Source organism: Phasianus colchicus, chromosome 4 (genome assembly GCF_987193195.1).
Source record: "Phasianus colchicus chromosome 4, bPhaCol1.hap1.1, whole genome shotgun sequence".
Lineage (NCBI taxonomy): Eukaryota > Metazoa > Chordata > Aves > Galliformes > Phasianidae > Phasianus > Phasianus colchicus.
In genome coordinates this window covers 50,174,123-50,196,073 of record NC_143439.1, presented here as the reverse complement: position 1 = coordinate 50,196,073, position 21,951 = coordinate 50,174,123, and the positions used below count along the sequence as shown (strand labels likewise).

The 21,951-nt window shown below is 38.4% G+C and overlaps 1 protein-coding gene across 18 annotated transcripts in view; it reads right to left on the bottom strand.

The window, feature by feature from the left end:
• APBB2 (amyloid beta precursor protein binding family B member 2) overlaps window positions 1-21,951 on the bottom strand; it is a 166,852-nt gene that overhangs the window by 39,033 nt on the left and 105,868 nt on the right. For 15 of the 18 annotated variants that reach the window (XM_090139517.1, XM_090139522.1, XM_090139518.1 and 12 more), the window contains 5 exons: window positions 19,978-20,040; window positions 19,486-19,571; window positions 19,320-19,380; window positions 5,245-5,391; window positions 1,810-1,937 (listed from right to left, as the gene is read on the bottom strand). In XM_090139517.1, the coding sequence (XP_089995643.1) occupies window positions 1,810-1,937; window positions 5,245-5,391; window positions 19,320-19,380; window positions 19,486-19,571; window positions 19,978-20,040 (485 nt within the window). The remainder of the gene's footprint in view (window positions 1-1,809; window positions 1,938-5,244; window positions 5,392-19,319; window positions 19,381-19,485; window positions 19,572-19,977; window positions 20,041-21,951) is intronic. The other 3 variants (XM_090139527.1, XM_090139528.1, XM_031588509.2) reach the window with 1 other exon arrangement.

Genomic DNA, 21,951 nt, shown 5'->3' with positions numbered 1-21,951 from the left:
TTGTGTAAGCAGTGGAGGAAACTTTTATACTTTGTGACCAAGAGGCAGAACAGGTTTGATGGGGTTATTTTTTTAATTTTTTTTAAACGTGAATGTGTAATTCATATACATATTCCTTACAACTAGGACTTTATTCTTATTAAATAAGTGAGTTTCTGCAGAAATCTCAGCAGAATTGGAATTTATTTTTGGTCCCCAGGTACATTGCAAAACTAGGCAGGGATGGGATCAGAGATGTTATTTACTTGTACATAGCTTTTCATCGGTGTTGGAGGATAACATGGCAAATCTGCAGGTCTGACCTCCTCACACAGTGATGCCCACCAGCTCCTGTCCTACTGATGGGGCTTACATTTCACATTTAGGAAGCAAAAGACACATTTCTCTTAGATGCCCCCCTTCAGCATCAATGTTTCTATGACTAGTTCTGCCTTTAGAAGTAGGAATCCAACCTGGATAAATGCGACACATTATTTTATAACCATAACAAAATGATTTACAATTATTTTCGAAAGAAATCTAAGTATTTTAAAAGAGAACTGAAAATTATTCAAAAATATTAATGAAAAGCAAAGCTAACTTCCTAAGCTGCATCACATTCAGATGTTCCTTAAAATGCTCTTATTTCCTGACCAAAGCAAGCTGCTACAAAATCTGACTTGAAGGGAAACGTGCTCTCATTTTCCAAAGCAAACAAAGCACTGTAATGGTTTATTCATAAGAAGTAAAAAGCTCTTTACTTCCCACCATTTCAAACTGGATTTGCTCTTCTACATCTCCCAAAAATCTGCATCAATGGAAGTGAAAAACAGTAAAATAAAGAAATAAATAATAAATGAACACATCCACACCAGTTGTTCGTAGTAGTAAGAAGTTTAGAAAGACAAAATCAGGTCACAGAAACAATATCTCTCCTCTTGAAAATTTAACCAAAAATAATCAGAAACTTTGTTTTGCAGAATCTTGTACTCAAAAAAAAAAAATCAGGGTTTAAAATGATAATTTTAGTCAAAAGTCAGAGACCAAAAATAGATACTTCCACACTGAGCATCCAAATAACCAAACATAGCCACAAAAACCAGAAGTTCTTTACTATGTCTCAATCCTTAATACTTGGAATAGGTACTGTCTGAAAATTCTGGAATTGCTCTGTGTGAATGGAAACATTTTTGATAGAGACGAAGCACTCACTGAAATAGAGAAACAACTTGCTATCCTGCTCTATATAAGCCACCTTTACAATCCTGCTCCTGCAGCCAGTGTTGCGTGGAAAGCAAGATTGTTTCCAAAAGACCAGTCAGGAATGAGAGCTACTGCAACAGAGGTTCCAGTTCGGGAAGGCCTTGAAGCACGCATTTGGGATTGCTCCTTATGACCAGAGAATCAATCAAACTTTTCCTTTAGTCAAATCAAACATGTCAAGAAAATGGAAAAAACACATACAAGTCATGGAAAAATGAGGAGCCATGTGAAATATTGGGCCATGTTTGAAAACATGGTTTACTGTAAAAAAAGCATTACAACATAAATGAAGTAAAGTTGCACATGCAGTTTTATGCATACAGCTGAAATCATCTAAAATGCTTGCTCAACACAGGTTTAACAAAACAGAATATCAGTGATACATTATGAAAAGTAGAAATTAAAAAAAAAAAAAAGCACAGGTAAGATAAAGAAGAATTTGCCCTTCCTCTCATTCCTCATTACTCAATAGGTTTCTATGTAACTTACTCCTGGCATATCTATACTTGGTATCAGCAAGACACAAAAAACACAAAATCAGTAGGAACAAAGAGAGTGCAGACTCACCGGCCATTGTCACGACCCACTCCCCAAACTCTGATGCTCACTATGGGCTGTGAATGAAGAACTGTACGATCCATGGGGTCGATCAGGTTCAGCATGTCATTTTCCAATATCAGGTACATGTCTTTGCCCTGCAACTCCAGAAAATGTAGAGTTATGGAGCATGTCCTCCTCTCAAACTGGTTAGTATTAAGGAGTTATGCCTACATTGTTAAGCCTTGCATCCTCTAAATTGATGCCAAGTTACAGTTTGTTCCAAAAGCAATTAAGAACATGTTTGCTCAGTTCCAACACGAAAAAGACCTAAGACAGCATTCTGCTACTAATGTATTTTTAAAAGATCCCAATCACAAAAAGCTAACTTTTAAATGCAACTGTTTGACTCATTTAAATGCAAGCTAGTGAGTTATTCAACAAATCATTAGTTTATCCTATCTTCAATACATTCTTTCAAATATAGGAGAACCACGTTACTGGTAAATGTTTGCATGAGTCCCCATCCACACCTAGGGCAGAGCTCCCTCTCTCACACAGTACGTGCTTTGTTTCCATAAACTTTAGTCAATGGGCCACGGGAACAGGCAGCTATTTGCATGCTGTCTTTCACTTATATGATAATCTTTAAAGAAAGATTTAAAGAGGAAAACCTAGTAGTGAGGAATGAACAAAAATTCTGCCAGCGACTGCAGAATCCTGGAGCCAGGGTTTCTTGCTAACTCTTCTGGTGCCTAAGAACAAGGAGAATGCTTATTCCCATAGAGGAAACAAATTTAGAAGCAATTTTCCTTTTGATGCTAATTCACAAATGCTAATCTTCCTCCTATTGCTAGCATCTGCAAAAAGTCTGCTGCTTCTTCTGCCACATCTAATAGTTCTCTTCTCAGAGACTGCAGACTGTGGAATCTCATGGAAATGATCCTGGACCCACAGTTGAGACTTAAGACAAGCTCCTGCTGATAAAAAGGAGGGAACTATGAGCTAAATATGAAGTAATTTCTTTCTCCTCTATTGTGCTAGAATCTATAAATGAACAGAAAGAATGGAAAAGCTCTGACTTCCCACTGACAAATGTTTCAGAAATGACCCTTTTCTTCACCTCAATGACACAGAAACCCTCTCTGCCTGCTTACTGTGGTTCAAGTTTTTATGATGTATGATTTTTGTGTTTTTACATGACATACATTGATGCCACTCTGACCTCAGGGAATCAAGGGCAGTTCTGGGAGAGGCAGACACTGCCCACTGATGGGGGGAAGATGGTAAACCACAGGTGTTGAATCACAGGTGCCCAGTTTTTGCTTTCTGCCTCTCATGGGGCTGATCACTTCTTCCAGCCCCAAATCCCCTAATGAGCATTCAAAGGGCACTGTGACACAGAGCTTGCAACACAAGTATTGAGAGGGGTGCAGGAGGGGAAAGGGATGTGGGCTGGTATGCAGCCTGGTGCCTACACAAAGATGTTGTTTAGCTGTACTAACCATGTGTGTAAATGAGACAAAAACATGGGAAACAAAATAAGCTAGGATAGCATAGGTGGATGGGAATGATGATGAAACCGAACAGAAAACAGAATAACCACAAAGAAAAAGAGCAAGAAATGTGCTTGGAAGTCAGAAGCAGTAAACGGTTTGTGCAAAGAATATTACCAAGTGTTAAGATTGCTTTTTGGACCCATTTTCTACTTATGTATTTATTCCAGAAGGAAATTATTACAAGAAGGTAAAATCTGTTCATCATGCAAAATACATTGGGATTACAGTAATAAAATGAAAACCAAATTAGCTGGAAAAGATTGAAGAATGGGCAGATAAGTAACATAAGTCAATTATCCTTGCAGCGCTCAAGGGATAGATTAGCTGCAGCCAGAAGCAATATATTTTGCTAAGTTTTGTTGCTTTATATACTGAAGCTATTTCAAAGATGGAAATACCACACAGGGCATGAAGAAAAGATTCAGACACATGGGGAGCTCGAACATGACTGTCTCAGATGGCTGAATAGCTGCAGAGACCTGAAGCTGCGTGCTGAGGATGGCTCTCACAGGAAGAATCAGGAAGGGAAAGTAAATATAGGAAAGACTCAGGTCCAACAGGCTTCAGGGAGGTGCTATGTATGGTGGTTTACAGGCCAATAGCAACAATAAGTCTTGTTTATGTAAATGACTTTATGAGGTAGAAGAATGTAATGCATGGCAAAGTAGCAAAACAAATGAGCTTTTTTCTTTCTTTCTTTTTTTTTTTTTTTTTTTTTTTTACATCATAGAGAACTGCAGAAGTTAGAAACTTACACAGATCTTCTTTCAAAGATGACAGGAAATCTCACATTAAAGCCAGTGACAAAGCTTCTATAGGGTCAGAATTTTATTCAGGGTGATTTGCTGTTCTATTTCTTGATTTTTTAATCATGAAAACATGGGATGATCCTAGTCTCAATTTCACTTTCATTACATTCTAGCTAAAATAAATCTTGAGGCAATCTTAAAACCCCTATGTGCAGCCATCAGCCCTAGCTTTGTAATAGATTTCTGCTGTATGTGCTCTATGTGATGTGTCAGTGATAACCACGTGCTTTCCAGATTCCTCTCTAAACTGTGCCTCTTCCAATCACTCTTGAAATACCACCTTGGCAGCCGAAAAAATGTAATGACTTTTCACCAGCTTGGTTTGAAAACTCACAAGTTCTGAATAAAAACCAATGTGATTGAGAGAGAAGAATATCGAAAAACATGAGTATTAACTCCTAAAACAAAGTAAAACATGACTTTGAAGTGATATATTTCAAGTTGATTAAAGTTCTGTCATCTTAAAAATGGATGGGATTACAAACTAGCAAAGAGGGTAGTAAACAGAACTGAGCTCTCTGCTTTTTCCTCAGTTTGTGGGAATTCAATATCCATCAAAGTTGAGGAACATTGGTCAATGCTTTCAAGAGTTATTGGAGAGGAAACAGCAGAGAAATTAATGAAATTCATTTCCTTCTCAAAGACTGATATGTAATCATCTTAAAATAAGTCATCTGTCCATCATTCTCAATTTCATCAGACATGTTAGAAGCATGGTCACAGCAGTCTGGGTTTTCTTAAAGCCCTTTGTCACTGGGAAGCATGTGACAGTGTTTTCCAGAGCATCACTCTAAAACCTCTGGCCAGAAGGATTCCACTGGATTCAACAGTTTTGCTTGTGTGTCTACAACTCTGCTTCCACACAGGTGCGTATAGTGAAGATGTAAACATTAAAGGGATGTCTCTGGGGGTACCTGTTGTCCTGAGCAATTTGGAACAAACATGTCAGCACTGTCCTTGAACAGTTCCAACAGAGCTAACTGGGATAGGGAAATCTAAACACAGAATATGGAAATATTTGTCTTTAGAGTTGTTCTTTCAAACTATTTTACAGCACAAGAAGCATATTCCAAGAGTTGAAGTTCACATATTCTTACCTCTCCCCAAATGCCAACGGTGTCTCTGATGTCATTTTTACAGTAAGAGAGTTGTCTGATGCAATTGTTCACAGCAACACTACTTTTTCCAGGAGCAAGATCTTCTTCTGCCATTTCTACCCAGCCCAGAGAGCGCACAGCAAAGCACTAAAAAGAAACAAAAAAATATCTGAATGTTGATCATAGCACACAATATTGACTGCTATGACAAACACACACACATAGGAATAATGGAAAAACCCTAGCCATAGATAGAGTACAAAGGAAAGTTAAGCTATTGGAGCTTATTGGACTATGTATGTTGCAAAAATCACATTCACAGTATATCTCTACCTTGTAAAGATATATGTCTACAGTATATCTACGTATACAGACAGTGTATGTCTACCTTTTAAGCAGAAACTAATTTTTTTGTAGATTACAGCAATCATTTTTATAGAAAACTTAAGTAAGGTAGTTAACAATAAGCAAATCAAAGTCTAAACAAAACAATAAAATATCGTAACAGAAAAGCAGGCTTTTTTCCAGAAGAAATTAAAAATGACCTTTAATACAAAACTAATTATATAGTTCTTTAAGCAGAAGGATGTTTAGCCAACCAGAGCACTGAGTTGGCAGAACAATCCAAGGCAGTATTACTTTGCACATATGGTGCTTTTTGCAAGCAAAACAGAATGGGAGGAATTCAATGGCACTATCTTTACCCTACAGAGTTTTAGTGGGGAAGAGAAAAAAAAAATAATAATTTTTGAAAAACAAGCACAAACCAAACCACATTTGCTCTCAAGGTTTTACAGTGGGTTAAATACAGGCTTGATGCTAAATCAGTGTGAGCTTGTGTATGAGACCAAGATTTGACCCAGAGAACATTGTGAGTACATCATTCTCAAGCTGCCATGCACTGCCAGCAAAAGATGCACAACAGATGTACCTTCCTAACAGGTATGCCACACTTCTGTGATGGTCCCTAAAAGGTTCATCAATAATAGTTCCTGAGCCAATATCCAATTCCTGCTACTTTCTAGGTATCTACATGGCAGCAGACCAAATCCCATCCCATCTTTTCAATCCAGTTTTGCTGGAGTAACAAAAAGAAGCTTTTTAATTGAGTCAGTGAGTGGGTGGTGTCCCATGCTGACATGGAGCTGCACTCCTTGCATTCAAACCATGATACTGCTCTGTGGAGGTGCAGGATTTTGTGGCATATGTTATAAAAGCAGAACTGAGACAATTTGGCATTAATCACTGAAAATCTGCTGTAGTGTATCTTTTTTTTTTCATCCTCTGCCTCCCCTTTCCAGAGCGGATCAAGGTTGTAACTTAATTACTACTCAGTCCTTGGTTCCTTGGTACTCTGCTTTGACATGTTTCTTTGGAAATGTAAGTGTCCTTAATTCTACGTTGTTCTGGCAAACTGACTCACAACTGTTTCAGGAAATCTGATTCCCTGTTAGGTCTGGGCACAATGCTGACCCTGTGATGGCAGAGGCCAGCACTCAGTGCCCAGCGCTGCTCTGAGACACAGTAAAAAAATCAGCATGTAGTGCTAAAGCAGATGCTGAATGTTCATTTGTTTTCTCCTAAAAAGCGCTGAGAGGTCAGCATGCAGCCTGCCTCCTGCACCCCTGGAATTATTCCGACCACATATAGCAATGCATCTCAACAAAGGCAGCAGCCAACAAAAACCAAAGCTCCCACGCTTCCACATTTTCATTAGCTTTCCCTTCCCCCCAAGAAAGAAGGGAACTAATGTGCAAATTCTCCTCCTATGCAGCCTGCTGGAAAACCACAAAAGCACTGACTTTCAGGTAAAAAACAGACAAGGGAGAAGGGAGGAGATAATGGAGGAGTCACCACTGAAGGATTCTCTTCACTTCAGGGCTACATAAGGTACTTGGACAACCACTTCTTAGCAATTATTAAGGTCACCCAATCGTAAGACTGCAGAATTATTTTTGGCACATCAGATGCTCATGAATCTTGCTGAAAGTGCTGTGATGCCCATTGGGGTATTAAATATTTATATTTGTAAGCTTTTTAAATACAGAATTTTTACTGTGCCAGAAGGTTGTTCTGTTGTTTTTATTTTAACATATATTTCAATACTGCATTGAATCACAGAATATTAGCAGAGAGAATAATTTTCTAAATCAGCTTGGAAGTTAAAAACTAAATATATGTAATAAACACATTATTTCCTTATTATTTTCCATATCTCAATCTGCAATACGTAAGCAGATTTCAAACTACAGAGATAAAAACAGCTGCACTAAATGGAGTATATCTTAAGCAGTTCAAGTTGACAGCAAGCACACTTCTTATGAGTAAAGATGGTGAACTGTTTGCTTTTGTTGTATTTTTTTTTTCCCCTTGGGCACTTTTATTGTAATGTTGAATTCTCCAGTGCTGGTACCTGCTGTATTTCTTTCCCTTTGCAGCTCACTGTCATGACAGCAGAGCAAGCTGAATGGGACTCAGTTGTCCATTCCACGTATTCCATGCAGAACAATTTGGATCCTCTCCTGTCTCCAGTCCTTCTCAGTGTGTCCAGGCCACGTATGTGGGGGAAAACCAGTTGGCTTCTGGCACATCTTTGTTTATGTGTTTTATAAGCAGCTCTTATCATTAACCAAATTAAATGTATCACAACAACTTTATCAATGACTCTCTACAAACAAAAAAGCAGACCTCTTAGTAAAACCCAGAAAGATGCAACACTGCCTACGAAGTAGCATGATGCCTGTGGCTTTAAGCAAACACAAACAAGTGTGCTTGCTTGCTCCAAACAAACCTGAAGAAGAAAACTCTTCTTGGTTGGCTCCAACACGTTGGTGTGACTCAGACATAGACTTTCATGCAGATTTCTGTACTAAGTAATATGAGTAACGTACATTACATACCACAGCTCATTTATCATCAGCCTAATAGACAATAAAAGCATATAACACATACACATATACTAGGGGGATGGTAGAAAAAGTGGGTGCATGCACGCTGCATTCCCCTCTCTGTGCACTGTAAGATTTTTAAAGGTACTGGCAAAAGATCCACTCTGTGTTTTACTCGTTTGTTTGTTTGTTGCAGGGATTTTGCTTGTTTTCTTAATTATTTGGCTTAGAGGTACTCTTTAAAACAAAAGAAAACAAAACCCAACATAAACAATCCACCCAGTCTCTCCCTTCAGGTATGACCTAGTTCTTAAATTAGGGTCAGCTGAGTTAGCGATGACAGCACCATCGCTTTCTTAGCACTGTAATGTGGCATCACAGCTCCTCAGCTCCCATCAGCCACATTTACTAGCCAAGAGAGAAAATGCTGCCTTTGAGTAGAGTGAGCTCGGCTAATGTACCCTCTTTTCTCCTGGAACTAATGTGTGCAGTCACAGCCAGCCACGCTGAAAAGCACTGAGGGCAGCTCTCCTTGGCTAAGAGTTGATGAGCTCATTAAAGCAGCCATCCTTGGTAACTTCAGCTAGTTAACTATCCCTGCTCAGTGCTCACAGCTAATTATTGGCAAATCATAATTTCAAGGTAGTCCAGAAGCTAACTTCTGGCCTACAGTAGACTCCCTCTTTTTCTTTCACAGGGAGTTAACAAATAGCCTTTATATCACGTTACATATTTTTACAATTAACTTACAAAATAACATCATATCATTTTCTCTTCCAGGTCAGGACACTCTGCATTATCTTACACTTTGATGTCTAAAAAGAACAATTTGGAAAAATGTATCTGAATAAATAGAACAGGATTTTCCTGCCTGCATTAATCCAGTGTCCCCAGACTCTTTCCAAGAGCTGCAAAAAAAACTAGGTCTGAAGCAAAGTAAAGAAAGCTGCAGAACACAGCAGGAAGAAAGGCAGACTTAGGAATGGTGCACTGTATGGGGATCACATGGACATTGCTTTATGCTTGGTTTGGCTGGAAGTTGGGAGAGGATGTGCAGGGGGAATGCTTGCTCCTCATCCCAACTGTGTCTTTCAGAAATCTTATCTGATTCTATGAGCACAGCATGTCTGAGGCAGCTAAATGCAAATGTTTAAATTGCAGTATGACAACAATCTTGTACTTTCATCTCAGGTACAGACTTCACTTTTCCTGTTAGACAGTGCATAGGGTGTGCTGCAAGAAAAGACAGCCAAAGAAAGCCACCTGAATGTACTCTGCCCCATGAAGAAACAGATGAGCAGAAAGGAAAACACAGAAATCCCCACCCAGTTTCCCAGTTCCAGGGAGCATAGATGCAAATCTAATTAATGTTCTAATTAATGTTAATGGCCTGTAGTCAAAGAATCAAACTCATAAACGATGTTATCTAAGCTTTGTAAAACACTGTAAACCTCTCTGGCAGTGCAGGTCAGCCCTGAAACATCCCCCCAGGCTGAGGTTTGAATGAGTTCAGTGAATGGTGGTCCATGCTCCTGCTCTTTGCTGTCACAGACCACTCCACTACCAGGTATGGTTCTGCTCCGTGAGAGCTCTTTCAGTGGGAGCACCAGGAAGAGCTTTTACGGGTACGTGGAATCATGATGCATCTCTGCACACAAGCAAATGCACATTCTAGCTGTCACAGTGCTAAACAGGTACTGTTAGAAAAAAAAAAAAAGTATCAGGAAAACTAAAGTAAATACAATCTTCCACTAGGCAGAGGCCAAGAGATCAATTTTGCAAGACTGAAGACAGAGTAGTAAGGGAAATTGGACGGATCATAAGGGCATGGGAAGACCAGATCAAATGACAAGGAAAAATTACATTAGAACATCAGCTTGAAAACAACAAACTAAGGGACATGCCTAAAACACAGATTAAAAACAATCTAAATTGCTTTTAGATTTTTTTTTTTTTTAACCACACAGCTGCTGGTATCCACTGTGAAAAACTATGTTTGAGTGTATGTTCATCGGGGATTTAAATCTATGCTATTAATTTCTTCTCTACTTCCACAGGACTTTAATATGTGCAATTTTCTTTTGTTTCCCTTCATGCTTTTCCTTTTTAAAGGTTATATCTGTCTGCAGATAAACATACGAGTAAATCATTACAGCATCTAATAAGGTCTTTTATCACAGGCCACTGAGCAGACTTGTGCCTGTGCCGCAGCATGTAGGTCACGTAATTAACTGCTTCTTGTGCAGCCAGCACACTTCTGAAACTCCCACTTACGTCGTCTCTAACTGTTTAAAAGTAAAGCAAACTAACACACTGCTTTACACTTTGGAAGATAAAATATAGCTACTGTATCCTGGGAAATAAATGAGTTCCAATATATTTGCCTGCTACGCATCAAGAAAACTTGCATTGATTTCAGATGAAAGTATTGGAAATGATCAAAGCTAAACTGAGTGACAAAAGAATAAAGAGATGTTGCTATGCAATTAATGAACAAGCAAGTACTTCAATTAATGTGAACAGATTGCTGCATATCCATTTTCTCGTAGAAATATTCAGTTGTCACATGAAAATTCTTAATTACCAAAAATTCAAACTGCAGAATCAAAACAATACTAGTAAGCATTTTTCAGCATTTCTGCTTTTCAGTTCATGGTGTATTATCTGAATTGCTGAAAATGTGTGTATCATACAAAAATGAGTACATTTTCAAATCACAACAGAATTAAAAAATAATAATTGCTATTGAAAGCAGATGACAATAAACTCAACTTATATGGAGCAAAATGTGAGGGCTTTAATAATACTAAAAATAAACCTTTTTAATAAATTACCTCTCTAGAGCAGGTCAATACTGAACTCTCTGCTTTGACAGTCCCTTGCTCATTTCTCCAAGATACTGCAGCCTCATTTTTTCCAGACACTCAGACTCCAACACGTAGGCTGACAGCAGTGGCTCTCTTCCAGTTTAATATTTGTTTCAGTGATGCCTTCTGGCTCACAGCCAGAGGTCAAATGTGCTCTATCAAGGCAAGAAAGCATTGCAGGACCATTGTGCTGGTTCAAGATTTTTATGAATCCCAATTTCTTTTCATTATGGTATTTCTGAATCAAATGAAAAACCTAGCCAGTTGAGCAAAATGGAACAGACATCATTATTCTCTACTATTACCCATTTGCTAAATACAGTTCTGAGGAAGAAATTAACATCATCTCAATAAAGAATAGGCTTAGATTTCAGATGCTCCGCAGTTACCTTGACTTCATACCCTAAAGAAATGGGCTTATAGACTTTGCTTTGAGCTACAAATGGTGTTTTGAGTTTCATTATAATATAGTGAAATAACAAATATGCTTCGTCTGTAAAAAAAAAAAAAAAAAAAAAAAGGCAGCCACTTTTCACCAGAAACCAACAAAAGATGATTGTTACAAAAAAGCTCAAATTAGAGTCTATCTTGTAGAATAACTGAACCGTAGACTAACTCGAGCACAACTTGTGTATTCAACACAAGAGACCCCAAACACACATTTCCTTTGTCTGTAAAGACAAGCCCTGCAGCAGTTTGTAAGGTATGGAAGAATGTGTGCATTCATTTCTTAAAAACTAATGTTCTGCATTTGTTATCTTTAACCGTGTTACGTATTTACTTTTCTGATGAGGGCTCTCTTCTGCAGGCTGATGGATGTAAGAAGTTTTAATGCAGCTCAAAGCTGCTACTTTACTTAGTACTGTTATACATACTTTCAAAGATAGAATGTATGATATTTAACTTGAAGAAAAAACACAAAAAGGCAAAAAAAATTAAAAAGAATAAGCCTTTACGTGAACTCTCAAATGTAATGAATCCATAGCAAAAAACTTGTTTTGAGCTGTCAGGATTTCAAGTCTCTGCAGAAACAACATTTTAAAGAGCAATTTTTTTTTTTTTTCAGCAATTATATTTATGACAGCATCCCAAGTCAATGAGTTGGATCACTTCTGATCCATTCCACTTGTTGAAAGAGACTCAAATGAACATGAATCCCAAGTCAATAAACCTTGAGTCACAAGCCCCTGTGGCCTCCCATGCCTGAGGCCCCATTCACTGTCCCATTGTCTCCCTGCAGCACTGCAGAGCTATGGAATGTGCACCCGATGAGGAGTGACGTAGTATCACCATGCAATGTATATCTCAAGTTTTTATATTCTTAAGTGATAATTGTTACCTTCCACTCCTTTTTTCTTTGTTGAAATGCAAGAAATATTGGCACTGGAGACTTCTGTTTCTCTACAGTACAACTGAGAACCAATACCAAAATAAATGTGCATACTGGCTAGAGCTATCTAAACATTGCTCTGTCATTCAACACCATGTTCCATTTCAATTTATTCTTAAAATAACTTCCTCCATAAATCTAGTTTTCACAACAGACAAATAACCCACCAAGTTTTACCATGCTGTTTTTAAATTGTGTATATGTAGTACACATCACGTATATGCATAACATACATAAATACATATACACATCAATACATATTCAGCATTTTTTCATTAAAAATGTAGGCAACAGAATGATAAACTTTGTGACATCACAGGCAAGCCAAGGCTGCTTCTCCAAGCCGCTCTGAACTGGCAAGTTAATATGAATAATTGAAGAGAAACACAAATTTATCTTCTGATCAGTTCATTTTGTAGCAGTAACGTGATGAACAGATACTCAAAAGGCAGTTCACAACCAACAGTCTTGCTCTAAGGCTGGAGCTGGCAGAGGCTATATATTGCTTTAGAGGTAAAATAATCAGTCTCCAGTGGGAGTATGAAGGGCTGCAAGCTGTGATTACTTCATCAGTGTATTAGCAAAGAGGCCAGCAATAGCAGCATAGGTTGAGCTAAAATGGGAGCTTCCTGCACACTGAATCTACTGATCTATGGAACAGCACGAGGAGCTCTCCACTCGTGGGATGTGAATATGATTGAGACAGCTTCTGCTCCCACTTTCTGTCTGCTCTCAAGGACTCCTTCTGTAAGTCATACACATAAATATGCTAGCCCTGAAAGAGCTGATACTGTGCTGCAAAGTACCAAATAAATTATGATTAATTAAAAATAAGAAAATGTAAGAAACACCGTCAGCTGGCAGCAGTCCTGCTAGGAGCAGGCAGGAAGCTCCAGCCAGTTTGTGCTGCACACCCATGTAGCCTGTGCCACACGTAGACCACATGGCACTTGGAAAAGCATGATCTGAGACAAAAGGATGCTCATATTTCATCTTTTCTTTTCCCAGTCCTGCAGACATGCAGCAGCCTGATGTAACCATTCTGTACAGTATATCTTAAAAAAAAAAATACTGATAATACCGTGAAATTCAAGATGCTATTATCGATTTACAAATCTGGAGATTTATGTTAAATTTTAAAGCACCTTCTATTTTCTTTCCCACAAGGAATTTTTTTTTTTTTTTTATACATTTTTCTGAGAAAGGCTTAAAGAAAATCTTTCCCTATACATCTTTCCTGCTGCTCAGTCATCCATGTCCTGATCCCCCAGAACAGGCTCATATCTAATTAGATCCCAGAGATAGATGGGATTTTTAGGAGTGAAGAACATGCAACATACCATGGGATCTTGAAGGGCTCATGAAATTAAAGTATTTTATCCCAGACATTTATGCATATATTGTAGCAGATAAACTTACTGCAGCTATTTGTATCACTAAAATGTCAGTTGCTGAGATTTGGGAAAAACTCTTGTTTCTTCCTCTTTCTTGGACTAATCTTTGTATTTGATTGTAAGAAAGACTACGTTTAGGACAAGGTGGAAGAAAATATCATATACATGAACATCTGTGTTAGTACACATATCACACCATAACATGATTACTTACAGCATCATCTAATGACACAATAGATGTTAGTAGTAAAGTGTGTCAGTCATGGCGAAAGAATGAATACACAGACATTCTTCAAGGCATTTAATACACAAAATTAAAAAGCATTAAGAAAAAGTTGAAATGATGTATTTTAGTGCTTCAGTCTGCTGTTTCTAAAACTGCTTGTGAAGCAGAATGCTTTAGCACACCTGCATCATTTATCTGAAGCATCTCCACAGCTGGGAGTGTGCCTTAATGCTCATGGCAGGCAGCCAAATTCAGAAGCAACCAAGCAGCATAGGAATTGCTTTCCTCATTGCTCACCTTTTTTACTGAGAGGCTGCAAAGAAGGAAAGACAGATAAACTTTTGCTTTGCTATAATAATTGTTGTGACTGACCTCTCCAACTATTCACTGGATGTTTCAAACTGAAAATCTGTTTTCATTCAGTTCTAAAAGCTACTGAAATGACTACCTGAAAAGTGAGAAGGGGAGGTAGCTAAGGGCGTCTTTTTGTGTTTTAAACAAAGGAAAAACCATAACCCCCCAAAACCTCTTCATTTTTCTTTGAAATGTTTATGTTGTTTTTATTTATGTAAAATATTTTATTTCCAAATTATCATGCTACCTCCTGAAAGTCTAAAATAAGCCAATAGCAAACAGAAACAAATTTTTGAAACTACTTAACTCGTATTCTATTTCCTCTGTTTTAAAACACTCACAAACATTGTTTAAGGAAGATCCATGTGCACTGAATATTATGTTTTCTTCTATTTTGAGTATTCCATCAATGCAAAAAAAACTGCACTTCTAAAGATGAACTTGGGTGTTCTACTGGCTGAAGTTTAGTCTTGAAAGAACTTTATAAGTACTCTTTGGGCTAATCTCCAGAATATATAATTCTGCTGCTCACAAGAAACTTTCAGCTACTGGCAAGATTATTTGGAAGGGACCTCAAGAGGTCATTAAGTCCATCCCCCCTGCCAAAGCACACATCCTACAATACGACACATAGGTACATCATGTGACATACATAGGTAGGCATCAGATATTCTATGAATATCTTCATAGAAGGAGACTCCACAAGCTCTCTGGGCAACCAGTTCCAATGCTCCATCACCCTTACTGTGAAGAAGTTCTTCCACATGTTTGTACAGAACTTCTTCCTATGTTCAAGATTTAGGCCATTGCTCCTTGTTCTATTATTGCACACCACCAAGAAGAGCCTGGCCTGATCCATTTGCTTCCCACCTTCCTTCAGATATTTATTAAGATTAATCAGATCCCTCCTCAGTCTTCTTTTTCTCAGGCTGAACAGACCCAGGTAACTCAGCCTTCTCTCATATGGGAGATGCTCCAGGCCCTTTATCAACTCTCTGGCAATCCTTCTAGGAGATTCCCATCTTTTTTGGTCTGGGAAGCCCAGAACTGGACACAATATTCTAAACGTGACCTCACCAGGGCAGAGTAGAGGGAGAGGATCACCTCCCTCAATCTGCTGGCCCCACTCTTTTTAATGCACCCCAACGGATGGATATTTTAGATCTATTCTACATAATATTGGAAAAAAATTCATCTGAAGTAACAAACCTGATCAAACATTGTTAAATATTAAAGCCAGAAAACACAGAGTTGCTACAACAGTCTGAGAAACAGGCACTCACCTAAGAAGGTTGCAACTTCAGGTTTTAATTGAGATGGACTGAACTAAAGCTTTCTGTAGAGCTTCGTATGCTTATGAGAAGATCAGATGCAGTATGAGGTGAACTCTGAAACTACTGGATAAGTGTTAACTATTTCCTGTTTGCACCAATAATCCAGAAGCTATTCTGAATGGGAAAGACCTATGCCCTTTAACAATGAATGAATGAAAAAACAATCCTTTCTTTTAATTACCAGACGTGACAAAAACTACCTGTCTCTGGTTAGGTCTTCACTTGCATCAGAAATGGGACTCACCTCCAGCCCACCTCCATCATCATGGGGACAGACTGATTATTTCCTAGTGGCCCTGAGTCTACCCAGGATATTTGTTTCTGGAGAAGGTAAGAAACATGCAGAAATGGGATCTCTCCAAAAGACACAACACCTACCTTCATAGCAAGAGACACATCAAAGAGATAGTGTTTAACTCTTTGGGAGCTACTTAGTATTTTGTAAAAGTTATTTCAATAGTGATATTTACAGGCCACATTCATGACAACCACAAGGCAGTCTCATGTCACTCAAAACACCCAAGTATGCTTAACAATTCATCACCATGTTCATCACTTTCCATGCCTTCAGTTTCTTTCCATTCACTTACAGGTAAATCATCACATTCAAGTACCTGTTAGCAGCATCTTGTACCTCTACAAAATGCAGAAATGATCTCTTCTTCCTTTCGAGATCCTGAATATTTACTGGCTTTAAAATTAGAAAACAGACTTTTGAAGCAATTGCTTAGTACTTCAGCAGGTATAGACATTTTTTCACAATTCTTACATATCTATATATAGCTACTCTAAAATGGCAAGGGTGGAAAGTAGAGCCCTGCTGAACAAGCTAATATGGGAGCAGGAAATTAGAAAATCCATACAGGACTACATTAAGCCTGTGCAGAAAACCACATTTAAAAGGAAAGAATAAAGACAGGTTCAAATGTCCAGTCAAATAGGCTGATTCTGTATAGATTTAGGAGGAACTGAGCTGCACGACTCTTCTATTTATCATCCCATCCCTAGGAACAGAGACAGATTTCCCAAGAGGTTCAGTTTGTTTGCACCCAGCACAGGGGAAAAAAAAACATGACATAGCCCAGAGGAGTTTATAGTCCAGGATTGGTAAAAGCATCTTTTTACCTTCCTTGAAACTCAAGTAGGAATGCACAGGTTTCTCAATAAATTAACCAGGAAAGTTATGATCTGTCTCCTGGGAAGCACCAATTCAAAACTCATTTCCAGCCGCGCATGTTTCACATGCAGAATTAGTATCCCTGTCAAGTGCAACAAGCCATCTCTTCAAGAAATTCCTACAAAAATAAATCACTGAAATGGAGAAGCTCAATCTAATCATCCTCCCTTTCTTCCCCTTCCCCTTTCCTTTCTCTTTTATGGTCCTGTGCAGAAAACCTGCACCAACTTGCCAAGGATGTGCAGCTCAAAGCTTTGCAAATAACTTTTCTTACAGGAACTACATGAATTCTATGACATGCTTTTCCCAACATTGACTTGTTTACAATGCTACAGTCCTTTCAGAAGCAGACTACCTTTGGGGAAGGGAACTACTAGAGACTTCCACATGGTGGCACAGTTCCCTTTACTGAAAGACAGCACTGCTCTGTGTGCCTAAAGACATTTTTAATTTTATTTTTCTTTTAACATACTGGCCACTATCATGAATAGGATTAAACAGATTTAAAGTCTCTAGCATCTCTCTAACAAGGCCCATTTTGACACATTCTTTTAACATAGAGTTTAATGAGTTACCTTCTCTAGCTTCCTTCTCTGAGGCTGTGCTTGCTGCCACACAGAAGCAAGCTTCAAACCAATGCAGTGAGGCAAGTGATGTAGCAGAGAAGCTGAAGAAGCTAGAAATCTGATTTATCCAAGTGTCAGGTCATCTGTTTTAAATCCTACCACACTTCTTTTACTCTCACAATAAGTTGGATAAAATGGGCTAACAAGGAACCCTCCTACCACACCCGCCTTTCCATGATTTTTTTCCAGAAGCAAAGATTTTCCTGGTGTTCCCATACCACCTCCCATCCCTGCAAGGTACAGCCATACAGCAGCTGGAAGCCCTCAGCCTCTGGAGCTGCAGAGTAAGGCCCAAGCTGCTGAGCCGTACCACAGACCTGGGCACTGCTACCCCTACACAACAGCCCAGTCAGGCAGTGATAGATAGCACATCAGTGCTCAAGTGATGCAATAAACATAAAACGTGTATAATTCCTACTCCATTTCTTGTCCTGCTCCTTTCAGCCACTTCAGTGAATGTTTCAATGCTCAGCTACGATTACTCATTTAAGCATCATCAGCACGGTTTGGCCTATACAGGAGAAAAAAAGCCAGCTACTGTGGACAAGCTCTTGGCTTCATCTCATTTTGCTGATACTGGATGGGTATCAGTTCTATAAATTGTGTAGCTAAATAGCTAGTCAGACGGGAGGGAGATGATGACCAGTCTTCTTGTCTACACAAACACTCCACAAAAGGACTCCCCCAGTGCTAATCATCCTGTAGAGAGTTAGACGTACCCAAATACCAGCTACTTGCAATGCTTCCCACACTGTAAGACATTGGAAAGGAACAGCTTTCTGAAGACTGGTACCTAATGCTCATCACTCCCCCACTCCATTTACTGTGTCTGTCATTATAACGAGAGCAGCTGAAGCCTTGCTTTTTAACTGCCAGCCTGCCAAGCGAAACAAACTTATTTACATCTGATTTAAACATCACAAGCCAAATAATCAAGACGACAAAGACTTTTAAGTACCCTGATCAGTCTGTTTTCTCTCCTAAAATATATCGCTAATGCTATTATAATTACTAAATCTGTTTCATACTGTCTTTCTGTACGTAAGTAGCTTCTGCTCCTGTCAGTCACTGCAGGTGTATGGAAGCAAAGGCACTCATTTAAACTAGTTGGATTTCCAATTTTAGAGATTCACATACATTCTTAAAAATGGATGCAAGCACATGGCAAAACCGTCAACAAGATCAATCTGGAGACTTGTGCACAAACTTTCAAAACCTCCTGCTGCTTTCTTCTCCTCAGAAAGTTTAGATTATATCACTGAAGGCCCTGATTTAATTATGGTGCTTGTTCACATAGTAGTCTCATTTTTATCTATAAATTTTATCCTCAAACTAGACTGCATTCTCCATTCTCTAAAATACAAAGTTCCTTTTTCTAAAAAGCAGCTTCCTTGTTGGTATCTGAGAGTTGAAGCAGCCACTTGAGCAAGGAGTATTTAAAGAGGGGACAAACTTCAGAATAAAGAGCCACTGCCAACACTGAAAGCCCCAGGAAGCTGTCCAGCCATAACAAAAAACAAACCCCTCTCTTACTTAAGAAGAAAACTCACTTGGTTGTGCAAGGGGCCAGTTACTACCACTTACTTTTCAGCTGTAACATGCAATTTCTTGGCTCTTGATCACACTTTCCTGACCAAATTGAATAAAACTTTAAATTGCAAATTCCTTTGAAAAAATTAGTCTTGCGTGATCAACCTACATTGTGCCAAAAGGAGGAGTGTATTAAACTTCACAACCTAGGAGACATTCTGCAGCTTGCAAGTTATGTTCACAATTGCAAATTTTTAATTGTTATCTCACAGTGTATTTTCTTACAGACCTTGGCTTCTGGATCACTGTTGATGCTACAAGAATCATCATCATCAGACTGTGGAGCATTTCTGTTAAAGAAAAAACAAACAAAAATCAACTTAAAAATAAGGTAAAAATTAAGGAAAGCACCATATGAAACTGGTTCTCCATGGGAATTTCTGAAGTCATCGTACCTGAGCTTCAAAGAGGCATAGCGCAACGTTGCTCCTTCAAACTCTTTCAGACTTGGGTCTGGGTTCACAGTGGCTGCATGCAGGTCCTAGAGATAAAGGCAGTTTGGTCAATGCAGTATTAAGGACACCGCCATGTTATTTCTTATTTCAAAGGGAAATTAAATCCTCCCTGCAAAGAAGCGACAGTACTTCTGGCTGAAGTTGAAAAGAGGCATGCATATATATTCTCAAGCTGCATTTCATTCAGTGCAGGCATCTTATTTGTTATATCATGGCAGTTGCCCTGCAAGTTTAGACTGAATCCATTCCATGTGGAAAGATCAGAAAAGGCAGCATGTTTGTGAGCTACACATCCCTAGCAGTACCCCCATTCACTTCGGCCTAAGTTATGAATGACATTCATGGAAAAATAAAAGGGGAAAAAACAGCCACTGCCATGCAAAAAACAAGAGTAATAGTATTAAAGGTTCTAAAATCTGACAATATACTTGCCTTCCAAATGTCACTATTAATCTTTCCCCCATTCAGTACAGCAAAATCACTCCATGGCTGTTTCTAGACACATAATTATTCACACAGGAAGAAGCACATTGATAAAAAAAAAAAAAAGAAAAAGAAAAAAAAAACACAAGACACTGTTGTTAGCATTGATATTTACAGGATGGGTTAGGGAACAGATCACCTCAAACTTCAGCTAATTACTATACCATGGCATTTGGAGGAAAGGGAAGAGAAGACATGCTTCTAACAGTTACTTACCAAAACAAATGATTGAAACAAGGAAAGTTAATATAAATTAGGAACGAACAATGAAATTATTCTTTAACTATGATCTTAAAAGCAAGCAAAATAAATCTGAATATGAATGTTGGCCACAGCTGCTACAGCCTGGTAAACAGCAATTTAGGGGAAACACAAGGATTTCCATTTGATTGGCACATTTGTTAAGAGACTAATACTACTGGATCTAGAAATACTGCAACACAACGATATAGACAAGGAGAAGATACATACAAGGTAAAGATCAAATATTTTCTAGGGAAAAAGCAAGAGGAACAGAAAGAAGGGAAGGAGAATTAATAAGGAGTGCAGAGAGATTTTTTGCTGAGAAAGTACTTTTGCAAAATCTAGGAACCTTTTTCTGTTTTTTTTTTTTTTCAAGAAGAAAATAAAACAAACCATCCACTCTCTCATTTTCCATTTAACTTTCTAATAGCCCTGATGCATTCAGTGGTGCAGTTAATAAGGCAATAGTGCATTTAACACTATGCAATCTGAGTTTTGTCCTTCCCTGCAAAGCCTGGGAGGAGCAACTAATGTTGGAGTTGTCCCCCTTTCTTCCCCACAAGGAAGCCACCATTTCGTAGCTCCCCAAATCATCACAAATTACCATAATTAATAATAATTAATAATAGCCCCTCCCAAGACAAGCTCTGCTCCAAGGCCAAGCAGCACCCACATATCCAATACATTAATTCACAGTATGGATCTCACATCTCAGAAGTGTTCTCAGGAAATCTCCCCTGGAGTAATTATTGATTAAAAACAACTCCCATTAGTACTCCTCCCAAACATGCCTCTGACTTAATTAATAGTTGTTAGCTTTTCCTACTAAGCCCCTCATTTTTAAATTATTAGCTGTTGGCGATTATGTTACCTACAGAAGAACTTCTAGAGGTGATCCAGGTGTGTGATGAATCAGACTTTAAGAAGACAACTACCATCATCACGTTCTACTGGGACCTCAAAGAAGTTCTTATTGAAAATTAAGCTCCTTCTTTCTGCACAGGAAATGGGAAAAAAGCAGTAATTTCTCTAAAATTTGGAAGAAAACATACAAAACAAGAGGATTTACAAAGGAAGTCATTCATCAAATTCATCAATGCAGAGAAGAAAAGAGCCAACTAAAACTAAGTGAACTTTAACCACCTGTCCAAAAACAAAATATAGTTTTTGTGCTTTTGCTGGAGTAGAAAGGGAAGGAATAATCCAGGTTAGCCATACTTAGTCTTTATTAGCACTTCTGCTAAATGAGCAGAATTTTCACATAATGCATAACCTGTAATTGGTTTGGATTGAAACTCGCTAATTATCTTGAAAAGCAAAATTGTCTTACAGCCTGAGCAAGAGTAAGACGTTGCGGTATTTTTCATTTTTTAAAGCCTTTTGTGCCACTTGTGCGCATTACAGCACCATTCTTCCATGCTCATTTTCTTGTAACTTGCTGTTCAATGCTAGCAGTTGTACTTCATGCTAAATACCTGCAACCAGGCATGGAATAACTGGCTATCTTTGTTGACTGCTCTCAGCTGTGAGCCACATTCTACCAAATGAAGCAAAGTTTCTGTATGTCACATCATTTAAGAGACAGGGACACAAAGCTAAAATAAATAACAAATAAATTAATAAAGAAGGAACAAGACAAAGGGTAAAAATAGCATTACTCAGGGAACAAAAAAAAAGTTT